The sequence below is a fragment of the Sphaeramia orbicularis genome, chromosome 12 (genome assembly GCF_902148855.1).
Source record: "Sphaeramia orbicularis chromosome 12, fSphaOr1.1, whole genome shotgun sequence".
Taxonomy (NCBI): domain Eukaryota; kingdom Metazoa; phylum Chordata; class Actinopteri; order Kurtiformes; family Apogonidae; genus Sphaeramia; species Sphaeramia orbicularis.
In genome coordinates, this window is record NC_043968.1 from 48,573,023 (window position 1) to 48,593,376 (window position 20,354).

A 20,354-nucleotide genomic window follows, 5' to 3' on the forward strand; every position below is an offset into this window, starting at 1 on the left:
AGCAGCAGGAGCAACTGGACTGGGTGTAGTTTCTGGGTGCCTTGAGCGCAGGTGCCTCAGCATAGAAGAGGTGTTATTACTAAAGGCCAACTCTTGAGCACACATCAGACACTTGACCTTTTTAGGGGTGATGAGGTCAAAGTGCCCCTACACATATGACCTCGCTCCTTTGGGTGGCCTTTCCTCCATTCTCACTATCTGTCCTTTCCTCACCCTCAAACAATTAGACAAACAGTTAATGCTCACACACTCACTTTACACTCACTTTCACACTTTCACAAACAAACACACATACACACACAAACAAACAAACAAATACACACACAAACAAACACACAAACTAACTAACTAATTGTTTGTATGTGTGTCTAATATGTATGTGTGTATGTATGTATGTGTGTATGTATGTGTGTGTGTGTGTATGTATGTATGTATGTGTGTGTGTGTGTGTGTATGTATGTATGTATGTGTGTGTGTGTGTATGTATCTGTGTGTGTGTGTGTGTGTGTGTATGTATGTGTGTACGTATGTGTGTATGCATGTATGTGTGCATGTGTGTGTATGTATGTGTGTATGTATGTATGTGTGTGTGTGTATGTATGTGTGCATGTATGTGTGTGTATGTATGTATGTATGTATGTATGTATGTGTGTGTGTGTGTATGTATGTGTATGCAGGTATATAAATCAATGTATAGTGTGTGTCAGTAACCATGTGCCAATGCAAGTTAATCTGATGTTCTACTAATCTTACCGTAAACCTCACCCTCCCTCGTTCTAAATCACTGAAACTGTGTAACACAAGCAAAATTCCTCCTCTCAAAAACCTACAACCTTCTGAGGGATTGTGCTCATTTATAAGCATTTGGAGTTTGACAACCTGCCCTTCATTCAAAGCTGGAGTGACACATTGCCGATACGCGTGTGACACAATGAAGCTTCATTTGGGGAGTCATGTGATTTTTCACCTGGTGAAACGATACTTCTGCTGTGTGAAACCCCGACACGGAGTCGAGTGTCTGCTTCGAGCGTAACATCACTATCAAACAGTCAGACTCCAAACTCAACCATGGCCAAGACCAAAGAGCTGTCCAAGGACACCAGGAAGAAAATTGTAGACCTGCACCAGGCTGGGAAGAGTGAATCTACAATAGGCAAGCAGGTTGGTGTGAAGAAATCAACTGTGGGAGCAATTGTAAGAAAATAGAAGACAAACATGACCATTAATAATCTCCCTCGACCTGGGGCCCCACGCAATATCTCATCCCGTGGGGTCAAAATGATCATGAGAACAGTGAGCAAAAATCCCAGAACTACACGGAGGGACCTGATGAATGACCTGCAGAGAGCTGGAACCAAAGTAACAAAAGCTACCATCAGTAACACACTACGCCGAGAGGGACTCAAATCCTGCAGTGCCAGGAGTGTCCCCCTGCTTAAGCCAGTACATGTCCAGACCCATCTGAAGTTTGCCAGAGAGCATATGGATGATCCAGAAGAGGATTGGGAGAATATCATGTGGTCAGATGAAACCAAAATAGAACTTTTTGGTCAAAACTCAGCTTGTCGTGTTTGAAGGAAGAAGAATGCTGAGTTGCATCCCAAGAACACCATACTTACTGTGAAGCATGGGGGTGGAAACCTCATGCTTTTGGGGCTGTTTTTCTGCAAAGGGGACAGGATGACTGATCCGTGTTAAGGGAAGAATGAACGGGGCCATGTATTGTGAGATTTTAAGCCATAATCTCCTTCCATCAGTGAGAGCATTGAAGATGGAACGTGGCTGGGTCTTCCAGCCTGACAGTGATCCCAAATACACCGCTCAGGCAACGAAGGCGTGGCTCCGTAAAAAGCATTTCAAGGTCCTGGAGTGGCCTAGCCAGTCTCCAGACCTCAACCCCATAGAAAATTTGTGGAGGGAGTTGAAAGTCCGTGTTGCCCAGCGACAGCCCCAAAACATCACTGCTCTAGAGGAGATCTGCATGGAGGAATGGGCCAAAATACCAGCTACAGTGTGTGCAAACCTGCTGAAGACTTACAGGAAACGTTTGACCTCTGTCATTGCCTACAAAGGTTATGTTCCAGAGTATTGAGTTGAACTTTTGTTATTGACCAACTGCTTATTTTCCACCATAATTTACAAATAAATTCTTTAAAAATCCTACAATGTGATTTCCTGGATTTTTTTTCCCTCATTTTGTCTCTCATAGTTGAAGTGTACCTCTGATGAAAATTACAGACCTCTCTCAACTTTCTTAGTAGGAGAACTTGCAAAATCAGTGGCTGACTAAATACTTTTTTTTGCCCCACTCTAGTTACATACAAGTAAATCCAAGTATAAGAAACTAAAATAGAGTTTAAATATGGTTAAGTTTCACCCCTAATGGAATCTTATATTAACTTTATTCCCTTATAAGTTTCTTGTATGTCACTCAGAGGAACAGTTTGAAAACATACAAAATACACAGCAAGGACAAAATAAGGGAGACCAATTTGCAGCTGTTTCTTCTAGGGACTGTGAGTATGTTAAAGTGTCTGTAAGATCATATATAGTATTCAACCTAAAAAAGCAACAGGAAGAGAATATATGAAAATCTGAATAAATGAGAAAAAGAAATTGGCATCATCTGAAGACAACTGATCTTTCCTTTGACTTTATTGATTTATTGCAACTCTCACACAGTAAATGTTACATCACACACAAAGACATTAAAATAGTGTGTCTGCCATATGTGACAAAATGAAAATGCTTTTGCAACAGTAAGAGACAATAAAGGAAAATCGTAGGGCCAATTCTTTGGAAATGTATAGGTGGTACAGTATGGTTCTCTCCATGCCTGTAGTTTCATATGTACAATAACAGCAATAAGTTAATTTACAATATTTACAAGTGATACAGAGTTAGTAAAAGTGAAAATATAAGGTGAAAACATTCAGGTATGTTCTTGGCAAACATAGAAATACAAATAAATCAATGACAGATTATTGTGGGAGTGCATATATGGTTGGCTGAATCTTTATGGGGATTTGACTTCATTTTGTCTTTAGTTGGTCCCACAGCCCTGGAGCTGATGGGAATTCAGTATCTTGTTAAAGGACACTTTAGCAAGGTGTCAGAGGGCAATGCCACTCAGTTTCTTATAGCATCCCAGCGCGAACATTACACTAGTTAATTCAACTGCATCACAAATTACCTTTATGGTGCTTGTGACTCCTAATCAAGGTAACCTACGTTAGGATAACTGATAGCAATGATTGTAGGGGACAATAAAAAGTGACACATGCATCAGTTTTATAAAGTTAAGAGGTCTTCACTTTCTACTACCTGTATCTTATGAGATATTGCAACTATATACTGACTGAACAGTATGTATATCAAACAGAGAGCCAGTGGGTGATACTAGGAATGTACACAAAAACAATTTCAAGGAAATTATCTGACAAAAGACTAAAGGCCACAAAGCAAATACACAAAAGTATATTAGATAAATATTCACTTCAAACATAAGCCTCACTTCATTCTCTTCAGCTGACAGTGCTACTTCACTGGCTTCTTTTTCTCTGTAAATTATCTCAAGGCCTTACCACACATCAATGCTTTCTACTAGAAATATGGAACGTATCCACCATGTTCCGTCAACTAAAAAGGCAAAGAAAGACTACACCTCAGGGAAAAGAAAGTAGTACTTTCAGTGGATGTTTTCAGTTTGATATGTAAAGATGGGATCCAACCCAGAGTAAACTGGAGTCCAAATCAAGTAACTCACACATCGTGTCAAACCAATAAACAAACCCCACAGTTCACTAATACCTCAAACAACACCACTTCACACATGCATGCATGCACACACACCTCTCTTTGAAAGCCATCTGAACAAAATTTGACCCTTTTCCTGTTGGCTCATAATCTAGAGGAGTAAAGGGATCCTATTGGAATTTATGGCTAAGGTCAATATCAAGACTACACATAATGTTTCAGACAAAAATAGAACAATCAGCACTCCAAATCAACACATCACGTTTCAAAATTGTCACCCACTTCCTACTCTGAAATGAAACAACATAGCTTATACCATCTCCTTATCAGCGGTCTCTTTTCTAACATTACCTTTAAACAGCAACTATAGTACAACTAAAACTGCACTAAAATGTATCAAAGTATAAATCTTAAAATCTCTCTAACATGTTTAGCATGTTGCACTCAACATCATCCTATACAGTACTTGAACAGTGCAAAAACATTCAGACATTAGCTCTGGGATCAGTCTAAATGTTGCATTACTAACATTTAGGCCAATGTTTCTGCTGCTTTTCTCCTGTCAGCCTTACATTCAAATTTGATTATACTTGCTCAACTCCAACATGTCGGATAAAACAAACACAAAAAGACATAAAATGGAAATTTGTGGAGAGATTACCAGCGACAGCAGCACCTAAACCTCTGTATACTTGGAAAACAGATCCCTGGTCATTGCAGCATCTTAAAAGGATTGTGACACAGATGGTAAGAGAAAAAACATCAGTCCTTGAATTAAAAGCTACATTTACACTTTAGTAGCTCCAGATTGAATGCAAAACCTCCATTGAATTGTTTTGATGAGGGGAGTTAAATTAAAATTAAAAGGAAGTATAGAGTAAGTAAAGTGTCAAACACAGAGACACATGTTCTGGATTTCCTTCCAGACCAGCATTTATCATCAAACCTAATATAAAAACATAACACAAAACAAAAACAAAAGCTTTTTTTTTTTGGTCATTTTGGCAACAGTTTTATGTCAGTGCTTATAAAAAGCTTGCAGTCACCTACCAATGAACAAATGGGATAGATATATTTCCCTTTAACTGAGCAAGTAGATTTAAATCAGTAAAAACAGACAGAGGAAAGCAACAAGTGGTAAGAAAAACAAACATTTGATGAGAATGTAATCAGCATACAGTACATTCTCTCCAGCTACTGATCATGGTAAAAGATAACATTTTGTCTATTGAGTTGCCTAGAGCAAATCTGTAGCATGTATATTTGCAGCCTATAAAAGACTTTCTGTTTGTTTAGATAAGTACTGTATGTGGGTATGTGACTACTTGGCAATATTTGCTCCTGTTTGTGTTATCCCTACTGAGGCGGAATCTTCTCCTTGGCAAAAAATACAACTTTTGGTGCCAAGAGCAAAGTCCTCTCACACAGACCTGAATGCAGACATTCTTCTACAGCATTAGTGCTTCATGCCCAACACTGGTCCATGTTTAGTGTTGGGGAAGTCACTGCGACTGTCCAAAACTTGAGATGAACTGCAAGCCATCCAGAGAGCACAGACCCTGGAACTTTTACGAAATCAAAACGAAAGCATTTCTACTGATAACCATGAGGTGTGGGTGGAGATTTGGTATGTTTGTTATGTGCAGGGTGCAAATGACTGACATCATATCCACGCTCCAGGAGGCGGAGTCATACGGGTCACTCTCAAACACAGAGTCCTGACTGTAAAGCTGTGAGTCGACGTTCAATGCACTCCTTACCTGCAGTCACAAAGTGAAACAAAGACAGAAAAAGATTGTGGGGGGGTCATATATGAGTCATTTTCACAATCTTAACAACTTTTATCACTGTTAATGCTGGTTCTTTCATGTACTTTGGGTTTACACACCAAGAAAAACATACTACCGGGATCGATCAAGCGCTAACACATGGACACATCTTGTGTTCAACAGTCTCTGTCATTTAAGAAGAGCAACTTATGTGCATGTATTATACATATTTGAGTAGGTATTTATAAGCACTTTAACATTATGTATAACAAAATTTGGGGGCATAAAATTTTTAGGTGAAAAATGTCAAATTACTGCTCGGGAACACGTGGACTTGAAACGGACATCAATTTTTTAAGCTTTATGCAAACATGCGGTTCTCAACAGAAATTGATATCAAGTAGGACAAAACCTTTTAGATATTATGTTTAGCTATGCTGAAAATAAATTTTGGAGTAAAATATTGAAAAGTGTCTGTTTTATTGACGTGAGAATGTGGTAACACGTGGACAGGCTGCCATAGTAACACATGGACGACTCTTTACTGTTGTACGCATCACCCAAAATGCTGACTTAATTTTAAAACAACAACCCAAATATAATCACAATGCTTTATTTAATGTATTTAATACTAACAAAGTGTTATTTACAACTTGTGGTGGTCCGTACTGATATGGGTAAATTACAAATAAAGAGTAATTTCTCTCTAACAGTTCACAGATAATCTTTTTAAATGTGACAGATATAATATATTTTCACATTTCTTAGATAAAATTGTTAACTTCAAATTTGAGCTATATTTTTATGTCTGAGGCATGGCTATGGTGTAAAACGTACAATTGATAAAATTGGTTGTAACTTTTTTTCTACAAGTGGTATTTTAAAAGGATAACAGTTCCATAAAATAGAGATCTTTAGCTAAAAAATGAGCCCACTTGATAAATGATGTGTGCAAATTTACTTTTTCATGTTGATGTTCATTTTTGTTTGATTGGTCCCAACCTTATTGTGGTTTATCAATCAAATCTATCAATATCAATTACAGAAAATATCTAAAATATCTCATGAATTCATTTTTATCTTTACTACTACTGCTGAAACAGTCTATGGATGGAGATGCTCATTTGAGACATTCACCCGTTTACATGAGACGAGCCAAGACAAACACTTACATTTGCTAACACTGAGGATGTCATCCTGTTCTGTGAGCAGCAGAGATAAGCCCTCCATCAGCAGAAGAGCTTTATGGTAGCGCAGGGCTGATGCTTCCCCCTGGTGGAACATTTCATCCAGTGCAGCAGTTTGAACCTGTAATGATGCCAAAATCCAAATTACCACAACACATCTACATTTCATCTTGTGTTAGGAAGGATGATAACAAAAGAGTAGTTTTTACTTGCATTACAAAATCCAGTGTTTCCTCTGAAATTGATCTGTTGGTGTGCTGGTGTGTAATTGGTGGGGGGTGGGGGGTGCGCATGGTTCATGCCCCCGCAGAAGTGAAAGTGAAACTTTATGCTCATTTATCTTTTCCCTACCTCCTACAGCTTCGCAAACTTTTATTTGAGGGGGCAGAACATTTGTCCTGGCCTATTGTATATTATACATATGTATAATAAGTCTAATGCGACAGTGATGATTCTTTTTGTATGAAATGTTTGGTGTGGCAGCATGGATTTTGCCGTGGCAAAAACCTTACCAGCAGAAACGCTGAAATCAGACTTAAAGAATCATTCTTAAATCTCCTGTGTGATCAACAGCAACACTGACTTAACGGTTTTCATAAAAACTACAAAAATTAGCCTTGTTTTTATTTACCCCACTGTTAATGGTTCATGGTGTATGAAATTAAATATTAATTGGCTAATCTAATAAACTAATCAGTTTGTCTATAAAAAATCTAAAAATCATAAGGGCAGGGGTTTCAAAATACATATAAAATACAGCAATAAAGAGCCCCGGGGTAGTATTTACCCTATTCCCTTAGCACTAAAGTTGCAAACAAATCCTTAGGCTAAATTAAAGGCATTTTAATCATTCACTGGATGCCTACAAATAGCTAAGCAATCCTGTTGGTGCCTACTGGTACACCCATGTGTCCCTTTCAGCTTTCCAACTGTTTTAACTTCTGGCTCACCATCTGCACAGTGTGGCTGAACAGCAGCCGCTCAGCTGTGATGGAGGTGATTTGGTCCATTAGACGATGCTTCCTGGAAAAGAAGTGCTCCAGACGGGTGCTGAGTGAGCGACATGATGCCACGCTGGCCTTGTACAGCTCGTTCAGCCTCCTCACAACTGAAACATATTTGAACAAAGGCATAGTTTAATACACCAGATGAATACAAGGATCAAACATGCTGATGTAAAGTAGCTTGTGTACCTTGTTTGACTGTTGCAGATGGATAGAGTTTGCCCTGTTTAACTCGCTCCATGGCTGTGTGTAAGGCAGTCGACAAAAGGTCTGCAGTCTTAAGGTAGAGAACCAGCTGTTCTGCATAACTGAGGAGAGACACAAACACTCTCAACATACTGAAAAATAAGTAGTAATTAACATATAACCTAACAACTTTGCTACTTTGACGCAGCCATTGTTCCCTGTTTGTAGTCACTATGCCGAGCAATTCTATTTACTGCTGTTCAGCCGAGACCACAAACGGTGGATAATTTCAGTACAAATTAAAGTTTGATTAATTTTTTTTATTTAGTTTCTACTCTATTCCATTTCTGAGAGTTACTTGGCTTATTTATTTTTTCAAACGCTGCTGGAATCTATCAGCCTTTCTGTTTGAAGACATAGCTCTCTTTCGATTAAACATATGCCTAAAGCTGCAGCGCAATGTGGTTTTGGATGACACTGGGTAAACATTCCTAAATTACGTTCACAATATTGTAATTCATGTCACCCACAAGGAAACAAGTCTGAAGCATTTATTTTTTGACTGTGGTTTTGATCTGTAGAAAACCTATCCCAGGTGCTCACAGGTGTTTGGGGGCGATGGAAGCAAATTATATGATTGACAACTGTAATAAGCACTGTAAAGTTATAACGGATGTGGCTTTGCTGCTCTACTTTGTGGCTCTTCACAAGGCAATATAAAACTTCCTATAACTGAGACGTTTTGGCATCACTTTTCTACAGAAGCATTAAATAGTGTCAGGTCATCTATCTTTATATTTAGTCTTCTACATTGGATAGAGAGGGGCCAGCTGGAAGGTTTTCCCAATTCGGGTGTTTTTCACATGATTAGAGCTCTTGCAGCTTTAAAGAAAAGTTTTATGTTGAAGTTATTCTGAATGTTGACATTAAGATTTGCCTTTTTACAGCAAATGCATATTGGTTCCACATATCAGTTAATGGTCTCTTTCATTACCAATCATTGTGTACTAGTCCTGAAAAAAATCTTATACACTTCAATCTCTAACTGTTTATTATGATATACAGTCATGGAAAAAATTATTAGACCACCCTTGTTTTCTTCAATTTCTTGTGAATTTTAATGCCTGGTGCCACTAAAGGTACATTTGTTTGGACAAATATAATACCAACAAAAATAGCTCATAAGAGTTTAATTTAAGAGCTGATATCTAGCCATGTTCCTTTGTTTTCACTTCAGTTCTTACATTAATATCTATGGCATTGTACTGCCAAAAACAGAGCTTAAAGACATTCCATGTTTTCTTTTCTGTCTGTTTTAGTGACATGATACACACAAGAGTTAGTACTTGATTGCATAACCATTGTTTTTGATGACTTTTGATAGTCTAATAATTTTTTCCATCTCTGTATAAAGTGCAATGATGAATCTTGTTTTACTACAAACCTGCTAGCTATAACATAAAGAGAAGAGACCTTAAAGGGCATTTTCTATTTTTTTTCCACTTAAACATGTTAGATGTCCAATAGATCCACCATTCCACTTCACTTCCAACATTACATATACACTATCTTTGCCCTTAGAACAGACTCAGTCATATTTGATGGGGCCTCACCTCCACTCTCTGCTCAGCGAGCTTATCTGATCTGCTACCAGGCTCTGCTGCTGAAGGAGGGAGGGATGAGAGGTGTCGGCCAGCTCTCCCACCACCACAGACCCACGAGCTCCAGCAACCTCCATCAGACAGCGGGCGAAATCCAGTGTGAAACGCAGGCTTTGCACAGTGTCTGTATGCTCCTGCTGCACTCCGACAGAGAAAGGAAGAAAGGCGGATAGAGACAGCAAGAAGGTTGAGTGGTAGAATTTTAAGCAGGGGACACATCAGTCTGCAACGATGCAAAACCCACCCGAGGCTATTTTGCTACAATAATTTCAAGGATCCTGTGGATATCACACACCTTCTAGACAGAGGCCAGTTACTTTCTATTTCAATATGTCTTCTACTTTACACTTCTGACCAGCTGGTTGAAACTATAATTTAAAAGTAGGTTGCAAGAACATGACCCACTGTCTAAAAGCGCCTGCTGTTTCAGAACTTTCTGAACTTTCCAGAGGTGTGTAGAAGCCCAGTTTCTTACCTCCATTAGTGTCTCCTCAGGGAGCTCAGGAGCCTCAAAGGTTACAGGACCCCCCATGTTGGCTGAGATGGGATCTGTGAAACTGTAGCGAGGGCTAGAGGGAGCCTCAAAGCCATCCAGATAGGTGCCGGTCTGGTAGCGGCTGGTGAAGGAGCCTGCTGGGCTGACTGAAGTGAATGAGCCTACAAGGGTGCAATGTTTGTATTTAAATAAAAGATATATGAATGGCAGATGAATAAAATCAAATAACAAATAAAGTTGTGTGTGTCTGGGTTGCAGTTCTATGCTGTTTGTTGTTTTGGTGTATATGATGCCCAATACCATGTGGAGTCACGAAGCATTCCGGTTAATAATTAACAACTGCCAGCAGCTACGGTTATCATTCTTTTTATAGATACTCTGTTACTTACCCAATTGGGGAATTGTAAGTCTAAAAATGCTTGACTGGTTTATTACTTGAAATGAAATTAAATAAAATGACATCTCTCCACAGTCTTTACTAGTAGAAAATAAAACTTTTATGCTTACATTCACTGTTCGTCATTAAATTTCCACATAATGGAAATTGAAAATAATAGCTTCCAAGGTTGACTGATGTATGACATGAAGCATAACACTAATGCTGCTGACAAAGTGGAGTATGACTCCCACCTGTTGGTTGAGGGGATGTGGAGACGACTTCTCTATACGTTGTTGTGTTAGAAAGAGCATACGCTACCTGAGTATTTTCTCTGTCGGGAGGTATGAGGTGGGGTGCTGCCAGTGGGAGGAGAGCCCACTGTAAAAACCACTTGCGCTGGGCTGCAGGAGCCAGGGGCAAAGCCTCCCCCGCTGCCTGGGGGCACTAGAAAAAAGTACATTTGGTCAGCTGACCAAATATAGCTATGATAGCTGAAATTTCACTGAAAATATGCATGTGCCTTCTTTGAATGACTCACAATTATTATTATTATTTTAATCACTGTTGTGTGTTACTTTAAATCCAGACATGGTCAACAGGTATTTTTCAAACGAGAAAATTAAGAACAAAAAAGCTTTTTCTCCTTTGTTGTACAAAAATCCTGTCCACACTCCGCAGAGGGACTGTACCCAAAAAACACTCAATTGAACAGCGCTTCAAGAACAATTGAAATGCTATCAAGAATAAGCCAAATCAATCTGTATTATAACAATCAACAGAAAAAGCTATTATCAGTTATGGTAGCACATTCTGATGCCTCAATTTCTCAACATGTAAAAGCTCAACTATATTTGTGTGTAAACATGTGTTCTATAGTTTATTTTTGTCATATCTGACCAAAACTATTTGATTAGTATTAGACTGTGTTACAATGACACTATAAACAAATATATCTGTCCAAAACATACTGTATGCCTACCTGTTATGTCTATGGCTTTTTCAGAGGTGAGGTTCTCTGTGCTGCCTCTATCGCCTGCAGGTGCACCCGGGCCAAACGCAGCCATCAGCAGCATGTCAGACAGGCGACCAGCACTCTGAGACCTGCACCCAACACACAGAGAAAGGGACACATTAACATGATGTTCTTCATTGTTTATTACCTCCGCCAGGAGGTATTGTGATTGCTTTGCTTTGTGTGCATGCATGCGTGCGTGTTTGTTAACAAGATTAACTCAAAAAGTTATGGATGGATATTCAGGAAATTTTCCGGAAATGTTGACACTGGAACAAGGAAGAAATGATTACATTTTAGTGGTGATTGGGGGAAGGGGGGGGGGCACTTATCTGCCTTGGTGGAGGTCTACGCTCTCCAAGTGCTTTTCTTGTTCCCTTTGTATTCAACAGTCTAGTTACCATGCCTTGTTTATGGAGACTAACGACAAAATAGAAATCCTAAAATGGTACCAAACTCATACTTCAAACTCTATTCTGACCAAAGCTCTGTGACAAAACAGCCTTTGACTTGCAATGGTCTGATCTGGTCTATAGTCTAAACATGCAATAAGATGCTGTTTTGTTACAAAGGCCAAAACTCCTTGCACACACTGTAGTTGTATTGTAACTATTCAAGCTTTTGTGTAGCTGGGTATTATTTGTGTCTTAAAATATGAATAAGGGCAGTGATAGAGACCTACTTACTATAGCTGCACTACTGGTGTTTATTGAAATGAAAAAGCAATTCCCTGAGCAGTTGTGTTGTTTAGAGGGGTTGGTGTTATCTCTAATAAGGAGAGGACAACATGTACTATCAAGACAGGATTTACCAGGGAAAAGTCAATAGTAACACTGTGCCTTATGGTAACAGGTGAGCTACAATTCACTGATACTGAGAAAAATACACACTGGGTGAGGCAAACATTAAAGATGCTTTGCTACAAGCAGCAATTGCAGGAACTATGCAAACTTTGCAGATCTTCTTAAAAAGACAGAGCTATTTAGTGCATCCACACTGGTGGAGACCCACCAGGGTCGTCAGCAGGGATTTCAGGGTCACAGGTGTTTCGCCCGTCAACCTGTGCACTTTGCCTGAGTGGGGCAGCAAAGACTGGTTAGGCTTCACCTGCAGAAGGGTTCCAACTGTGGGCTCTCTTCAGCCACAGCCATCTAGAGCTGATCTCGGCTGCTATGTCCCTGGTGACTTACTTCAACTCTTTAGGCACCGTCTGGACGAAGTAGCGCACTGATTTTGCTGGTAAACTGTGGCAGTAAACCTGGATGGGGAAAATGGTTGCATGCCACCCTTTTAAGACATCTTTGTCAATCAAGTCTTGGTACTTGGCTTTTTCCAGTTGGTGGGACATGGCTAGCCTCTCTTCCCAGGGCACTGTGAATTCAGTGACTACGATGGTTTTCGTGCCTCCTGGATAAGAGAACCATGTCTGGCCGACGGGAGGTCACTGCCATGTCCTGTGGGAAGACAAGCCTCCTCTTCAGGTCCACACTCACCTCCCAGACGGGGGTGTGTTGCAAGATGGACGGTGGGTTCTTGACAGCCATGCTGTTCTTTGGAGCCTTGTCTCCTTCCCTCACAAAGTTTATGGGTTCTTGCAGTTGGGTCTGCTTGTTGTTGGCTCTGATTCTCTGCTGTTCCACCCATTTGGCAATTTCAGCAAGGATCTTACCATGCCTCCACCTATAACACCTCTGCCAATGCATTTGGGCAGCCAGTCAAGATGTAGTTCAATGTACAAGAGGCCACTCCATATTACTTGCAAGAGGGGTCTTCCCCACCACCACCATATGCAATGTTCTAAAACCAGCCACAGGCAATTTGACAAATTAAAATTGTGGTAATGCCACCAGCTGGTTTGAGAAAACCTAAAATGGTCAAGTTCACATCGCAGCAGCCTTTACCTGTGACATTCTAAAATAGTTCCATCTTGTTGTAAATCTTTGATCTGAACTGGGCTTTAAGAGTTTGGTTAAAAACAAAACAAAAAAAAAAAAACTGCTCTAAATTAAAAAGTATGAATACAGTCAACAAAAAAAAAAATGTTAAGCCTCCCCCCTAACACCTAACAACATTTTCTCACCAATTTAATACATTATAATGTCTGAGGTATTCTGGCTTTGTGCATAAATTTGCCACTTTTTCTCTGCTAAGCTGTCTTTTAAGCTGCAGTGCTGTTGTAGTCAGATGCATCTGTATTTGTATAAATATAATTCTAGTATGCCATCAGTTCAGGAACCAAAATAGAAAACAACAGGAAAAAAAAAAAAAAAAGATCTGCACGTTACCCAATTTCCTACCTTCCAAAACCCTTTGTATCATCATTCAGTCTGTGGATGCAGTGAGCGGGCTGCTGGCCTGGGTCTCTGGATTCTGGCGGGGCGGTCCTGCTACAAGGTGAGCCGATGACCAAACCCTGCTGTGCCAGGAACGTCACAAGGTTTGGAGAGCTGGGAGGCTTGGGGAACTCAAAAGGAGGGATAGTCTAAGGAGACAGATCAAATGGAGTGGTTTTTAAAAATCTGTATGGTTTTCAAAAACAAAATTGTACATATAGCTGTTCTCTGTCCTTCACAGACACACAGCTGACTGACCCTGGAAGGAGAGCCCAGGATGGTGGGGAGGGGGCTGCGCTGCATCAGCTCACTGAGTCTGGGAGAAGAGTGAAGAGGTCGGATGGTCATCAGACCCGCTGAAGGGGCCACCACCGGGTCTGAGTGCTGCTTTCTGATTTTCTGCCTGCCAGTGCCACTGGCACACTCCAACAGACAGGGGGCACTGTGGAGCCGTGTGCCCAGTCCTGTTTGCTGTTGAGAGGTTGGCCGTAGTTCAGTGTGATGAGGAGCTGCAAAGGAAAGTCGCACAGAGTTGTTTATGATATTAATATTTTTATGCAAAGGTGGTGTAGAAAAAGGAAATGTCAGCTAGGACAGCATATCAACACATCTCCAGAGGGAGAGCGGAGTAAGGACAGGTCCCACATAATTCCACCTCTACTCTGCTGGCAAATGTTTTCAGACAGCTAGGAACGGTGCCAGTTGGAGACACAGAGGAGTCAAGAGCAACTGGTGCTGAGAATCAGAGTGTGAGAGAGTGTCTGAAGGAGGCTGGTTTATTTGTTGAGCTGATACAGTAGCTTTTTAACTTGTGAAAAGGATAATTCAAAGAAACTCTGAGAAACTTAACTGTCTCCAATTAACTCCATTCATTTGCATTCATAGGGCTAAAACTCATGAACAGTGAGTGATTAATTGACCACATTTGATCAAATCAGCTTAATGCATTCTGGAAAAAAAAGAACTGAAGTGACTTGTTTTGTTAATTGAACAATCTCAGATACAAAAATATTAATTTGACATTCATTTTAAAACAAGAAAAGCAATGAATGCAGAAAACTGTAAGATGCAGAAATCTGTCTGATGAATGACAAAACAAATTTAATGTCATGGAATGGAAGACAATCAGCTTGTCCAGTTAGTGACTACAAACAATTACCTTGAGGGGAGAGCTGGAAAGGTCTCGCACCTCCTAGGGAGAGCCTGCGGGTAGTAGTGACTGCTCCCTGCCCGTAGGGAGGTGAAGGTCCAGGCCGAGCAAAGCCTAACGAGCTACCACTGCTGCACCGCCGCACTGGTGTTGACACCCTATGACAACAAAATCCATAAACACATATTCATCAGATTCTCTAAAAGGAATGTAATCACTGCAGTCAAGTAGAATGTGTAAAAACATTTAAAACTTTACAGAGTCCTACAGGTTTTTCTGTTTGTGTTGCATGTGTGTGTCTGTGGATACAAACCGTGGCGAGCCATCTTGTTTGACACACTGGAGGTTCTGCTCCATACGCTGGTAGTTCAGGACCTGAGTAGGGACTGGGATAGGAAGTGAGTGACCGTGGTTTCCATAGCTACTTCCCGAGAACTCACTGGGCCTGCCAACAACAGTGAGAAGAACAGACAGTGCCAAAGGAAAAAGTGTTAGACGTGAGGTGACAGAGTTTTTGTGTGTAGACAAAGATGGTAAGAAGCAATGAGTACATGATGTATTTTGAAGACATGAAATTCAGTATCACTGAGAGATCTGCCAAACTTGTACAGAGCCTTCTGCGTAAACATTACAATGTTATCCAAACTCTTTGCAAACTTGAAGGAGAACCTGAAAATATTCTATGAATCAATTCTAATCATAAATGCATAAAATTAACAGTTGACACACAATGTTACAAATACCAGTGTTTTTCCTACTATTATCATACTTTGGTGCAGTGTGTAAGGATTTCTTCACAATACCCAAATAAAAGGGAAACAGTATGCTGAGAGTCCTGCTCACAATTACAGCTGCACTTCTTTACTTTTCAAATCCCAAAATTTTGACTGGCAAAAAGAATGTGAACGACTACTGCAGGCCATGCCTCATCCAGGAGCATATTGGTTTAACGTTTTCCGTCCAATGTCCAAGTGTAATGTGAAACTCCACAATTAGTGGGTCTTTGTTTAATAAATACTGTAATAACAATAGTTAAGTGTTTAATCAAATAACATGACCCATGACACCAGCTGCAACCTCAGCACCAAAGTCCTTCAAAAACTAAGCCCCACTTAAAATTCATTCATTCATTTTCTGAACCCACCTATCCCAGCTAACAATCACTCTCTCATTCACACCTATGGGCAATTTAGATTAAGCAGTTAACCTATCAGTGCATGTCTTTGGATGGTGGGAGGAAGCTGGGGTACCCGGAAAGAACCCAAGCAGACATGGGGAGAACATGCAAACTCCACGCAGAAAGGTCCCACCCCCATTGACTGGTGTTGGAATCGAACCCAGGACCTTCTTGCTGTGAGGCACAAGTGCTATCCACTGCACCACTGTGCCACCCACTTAAAATTCAGTACAATGATATATTAATGCACACTGATGTCTGTCTTAGCCTGTGTGGGGTTAATGGACTCACTACTTCTTATTTTAACTCAAAAGTGAAGTTTAATATGCAAAAGTATTAGCAAATTACAAATATGCTGACCTTTTCCCCTTGTTACTGTCATATTTTCGATGTCTTCCATCACCTCCTCTCTGAGCTACACATCACAGACTACAACATCCAGATAACCAGCTTTGCATCATTACCTGGTAGGACTTGGAGACCCGCTGTACGATGGTGAGTGTGGTGGTGTTTTGGCTTGACTACACAGGCCAGCAGAGGCTAGAAGAGAACTGATGAAAGCAACATAGATGGAAATATGGAATATAAAAATTTAAGATACAATGTGGTAACACTATTATATGTGACAATTATAAAATTAATCAAGGAAATTCTGTAAATTGTTATTACCCGCTGTTCATGAGGCTGTCCTGCAGCACTTTACTCTCACATGTCAGCTCACCTGCTAGAAAACCAATAAAATGAAATAAAGTTAATTTGAAAAGAAAGAAAAGAAGAGGATATTACTTTCATACTATGTTAACAATTAAGATCTTTGCATAAAAATAAAAAAGAATGTCAGACAAAGTATGTCTACTAACTGCATATTTTCATCTTAAGGACATAAAATGAGTGCATAAAAATAAACATCAGATGTGCCAATCTGCATTCGACACTGGGAGGAATCCCCTGAAGGAAAATGTTTCCTTACTGGTGAAGTGAGCAGGCACCATAACAAAGTCATCTGTGTCACAAGAGGAGGAGTTCTTGCTGCTGCCGCCCCCTCCTGATGAGTCCTTGAGGAGAAAACCAGTGGCCTCCTGGGTAGGGGAGGCCAGAGCTTTGGCACGCAAATGCTGAACCTCAGCAAGAGACTGCTACAGAGACAGAAGACAGGAAGGAAGAAAATGACACAAAGTATGAGGGAAGAAGAAAACATAGCAACTCTCTGTTTAGAATTAGAAACTATAAAAATGGAAACATTCTACAGAAATAACAGAAACCAACCGGTGGAGATGCAAGGTGAGAGGTGGAGGAGCTGCTACAGGAGCTGGCTGATGCAGAACTTGGGAAACAGGTCATCGTTACAGTTGGAGTTGCTGTAAAAAAACAAAAAAAATGCATAGATGCCAGGTAGTGCAGTACTGCAAAAAAAGCCACAAATATATCATATATCTTGACAGTCCTTCACTGCTCTCATCTGTTGAAAGCAGATTTAACACATTTAAACTGAAGTTTAACATCAGACATCTACTGCCTAAAGTCAATGAAAAAATGGCACTTCACTTTTTTCCCCTTCTCATTTCACTGTGGAGCTACTGAAACAGTATAAGTTGTATAAGCAGCTCTATAACGGGCCTTTCTTTTGCAGAATGTTTGTTTAAAATGTGCTGCAGTGTCATAAAATGTATACATAACGTATCCTTTATTCACTTCTTGTCCGTATCCTTGGATGACTAGACAATACACTACACAGTCCTAAACATACTCAAAAGGTGTCAACACAAGATATGTATTAATTATTCACACTTACTCTTTTTCATGGATGAGCTGGCCTCCAGGAAAGGATGACAAAAAAACTCATCTGCCAGCATCAGAAAAATGTGGGATTAATAAGAACGGTTTCATCTTCTACATAAAATTGTCCCATATATTATATCCACAATATTACAAGTAACAGTATTAAGTAACAGATACAGTGGATGGGTTGGATTCAACTCTATGTTTTGTCATTTATATATTTCCTGAATATTATATAATCTTGAATAAGTGCTACAATTTATTGTTGTGTTATAGCAGGGGTGTCCAATCTTGGTCCTCGAGGGCTGGTATCCTGCATGTTTTTGATATTTCCCTCTTCCAGCTCACCTGATAGTCATTATCAGGCTTCTGCTGAGCTTGATGATAGGCTTAATATTTGAATCAGGTGTGTTGGAAGAGGGATACATCTAAAACATGCAGGATACCGGCCCTCAAGGACCTGGATTGGACCTGCATTATAGTAACAGGACTCAGTTATTCATTTATCTATGATATGAAGTCTTCTCTAAAAATAAATGCTCTACTCTCCAGATGTTGATATCCTTCTTTTGTTTTTTACTACACACGCATACCACAGAATTCTGTTTTAATTTAGAATCGAAAATTGGTATCAAAACCCAGCAACTGGCTTTTTAGTTCACTGAGTAACATGTGATTGTTGACTAACCAAAGTCCATACGGTCCTTGTGGTTGCGCTGCAGCAGACCCAGCAGCAGGTGCCTCAAATGACAGGACGTCTCTCTGGGGATGCTGCAACAAATAATACAGTCAGTTGGGGTTGCAATACAGACAGAAAGAAACTTGATTAATGTCCAAATGTCAAATAACACCACACAATATTGTTGCTACAGACACAGCACAACTTTCAGCCCATGGCATAATCTCTGTGTAACTGTAACATCTTACTTGGGGCTGAGATTCTTATTTTTTTCATAGAACAGCCGGAGATCCTGTGGACTGCTGGCCTAAAGATAACAGACAGAAATGTGAGGCAGATGGACACATCAGCCAAACATGACAAGCGCATACGCATAGAGAATATACTGTATATTAGAAGAATGAAAATACAGCACACTGAAGGACTGAACCCTAGACCAGGCATTACTGACACCCAGTCAACACAAACACACACCGTTAGGGAAGTGAACAGTGAACGACTCTAGGCACTACAGAAATACTGCTACACCATTTTAGACAACATAGTTATGTGTTTCATCTTCCTTAGCATTATTCATGTCATCCAAAACAAAGAGTGGGCTCTAGCCATCTCTCACATAATCTGGAGAGATGAAACAGCCTGTCTGAGTACTCCTAAACTGGTGTTTCTGAACTGCAATATACTACGTGTTATGTTAACTAGGGATGCACTATTAGGTGAAACAATACTTTCAGGGTTATTGAGGAAAATGCAGATCACTTATTTTGTAAGCTGCACTTACAGGCTACTTACAGTCTGAGCAAATGGTCTACAAGGGCTTTTTAAAACCTGGGAATATTCCCAGATGAAAGGGAAGAAGTCAAACCAAATACCAGAGTGTTAATGGTTTGGAGTTAAATAGTCTGAACAATGACTATTCCTGTAAAGTCCATTAACAGCGAGGGCTTCTTTATTGTGAAGGAATCTGTTTACTGCGAATTAAAATATTGAATTGATGTGTAGGTATTTCTGTGAAGGAGTTTCATAGTGCAGAACTGCCCTATTTTCAGCATGCAGCCTATTAACAAAGACTACTCACCTGGAAAGGAGCTTTCCCAGTCAAGCACTGAAACACTATGGTTCCTATGCTCCACAAGTCGGCCTTGGCATCATAGTTTTGGGACATAATGACTTCGGGAGCCTGAAAATGAAGATAAAGTCCTTTAACCTTACAGCAAGTAGAGACAACTGACTTTTAATTACCGAAAGATTACAGAAACAGGCCATTATTTTCAAACACAGCTGAAAAAATGCATACCATGTACATAGGAGACCCACAAAGTGTTGCCGCCATCATATTGTTCTGAAGGTACCTGGCAAAGCCAAAGTCGGCTGTGCAGAGGCAGATGAAAGGCGATAGTGATCCAAAATGGTAAGAAAATGAGAACAATGAAGGATTAATTAACATTTGGCAAAACAGAGGAATGCAGTTTTGCCTTCACAGAGAAAAATACACAGATATTGTGGTCAATCACAATTTGATTTGAGAAGAAAAATAGAGAAACTAAGAGAAAATACTGCAGACGGTTGCAATAAAAATCCATATTGTTGTGAATAACTCACTTTTGTCTGCTACTGGTTCCTGGTTGAAATGCATTTTTATTTTCAAAACTAATAAAAGTCATACATTTTAATACTCCAGCAATAATAGTTGTGGGGTGGATCTTCACTGGGATTACAGATACAGTGGAAATTCTAAATGATCACACTGGTTGTCAGTCGGTGTGTGTGAGACTTAGCAGGTCTT

The 20,354-nt window shown here is 40.0% G+C and overlaps 1 protein-coding gene across 2 annotated transcripts in view; it reads right to left on the reverse strand.

The window, feature by feature from the left end:
• Positions 1-2,637: 2,637 nt before the first annotated feature.
• ulk1b (unc-51 like autophagy activating kinase 1) overlaps positions 2,638-20,354 on the reverse strand; it is a 29,941-nt gene continuing 12,224 nt past the window's right edge. The window contains exons 7-27 of one of the 2 annotated variants that reach the window (XM_030149055.1): positions 19,866-19,939; positions 19,647-19,748; positions 18,817-18,875; positions 18,578-18,660; positions 17,903-17,953; positions 17,377-17,468; positions 17,081-17,243; positions 16,780-16,834; positions 16,575-16,661; positions 15,247-15,378; positions 14,943-15,091; positions 14,042-14,292; positions 13,748-13,932; positions 11,418-11,539; positions 10,757-10,882; positions 10,039-10,220; positions 9,516-9,700; positions 7,906-8,024; positions 7,663-7,820; positions 6,698-6,833; positions 2,638-5,516 (exon numbers count right to left, since the gene is read on the reverse strand). In XM_030149055.1, coding sequence (XP_030004915.1) covers positions 5,461-5,516; positions 6,698-6,833; positions 7,663-7,820; positions 7,906-8,024; positions 9,516-9,700; positions 10,039-10,220; positions 10,757-10,882; positions 11,418-11,539; positions 13,748-13,932; positions 14,042-14,292; positions 14,943-15,091; positions 15,247-15,378; positions 16,575-16,661; positions 16,780-16,834; positions 17,081-17,243; positions 17,377-17,468; positions 17,903-17,953; positions 18,578-18,660; positions 18,817-18,875; positions 19,647-19,748; positions 19,866-19,939 — 2,567 coding nt within the window. In that variant the 3' untranslated portion in view covers positions 2,638-5,460. Of the gene's footprint in view, positions 5,517-6,697; positions 6,834-7,662; positions 7,821-7,905; positions 8,025-9,515; positions 9,701-10,038; positions 10,221-10,756; positions 10,883-11,417; positions 11,540-13,747; positions 13,933-14,041; positions 14,293-14,942; positions 15,092-15,246; positions 15,379-16,574; positions 16,662-16,779; positions 16,835-17,080; positions 17,247-17,376; positions 17,469-17,902; positions 17,954-18,577; positions 18,661-18,816; positions 18,876-19,646; positions 19,749-19,865; positions 19,940-20,354 lie in introns of both variants that reach the window. The other variant, XM_030149053.1, reaches the window with a different exon arrangement.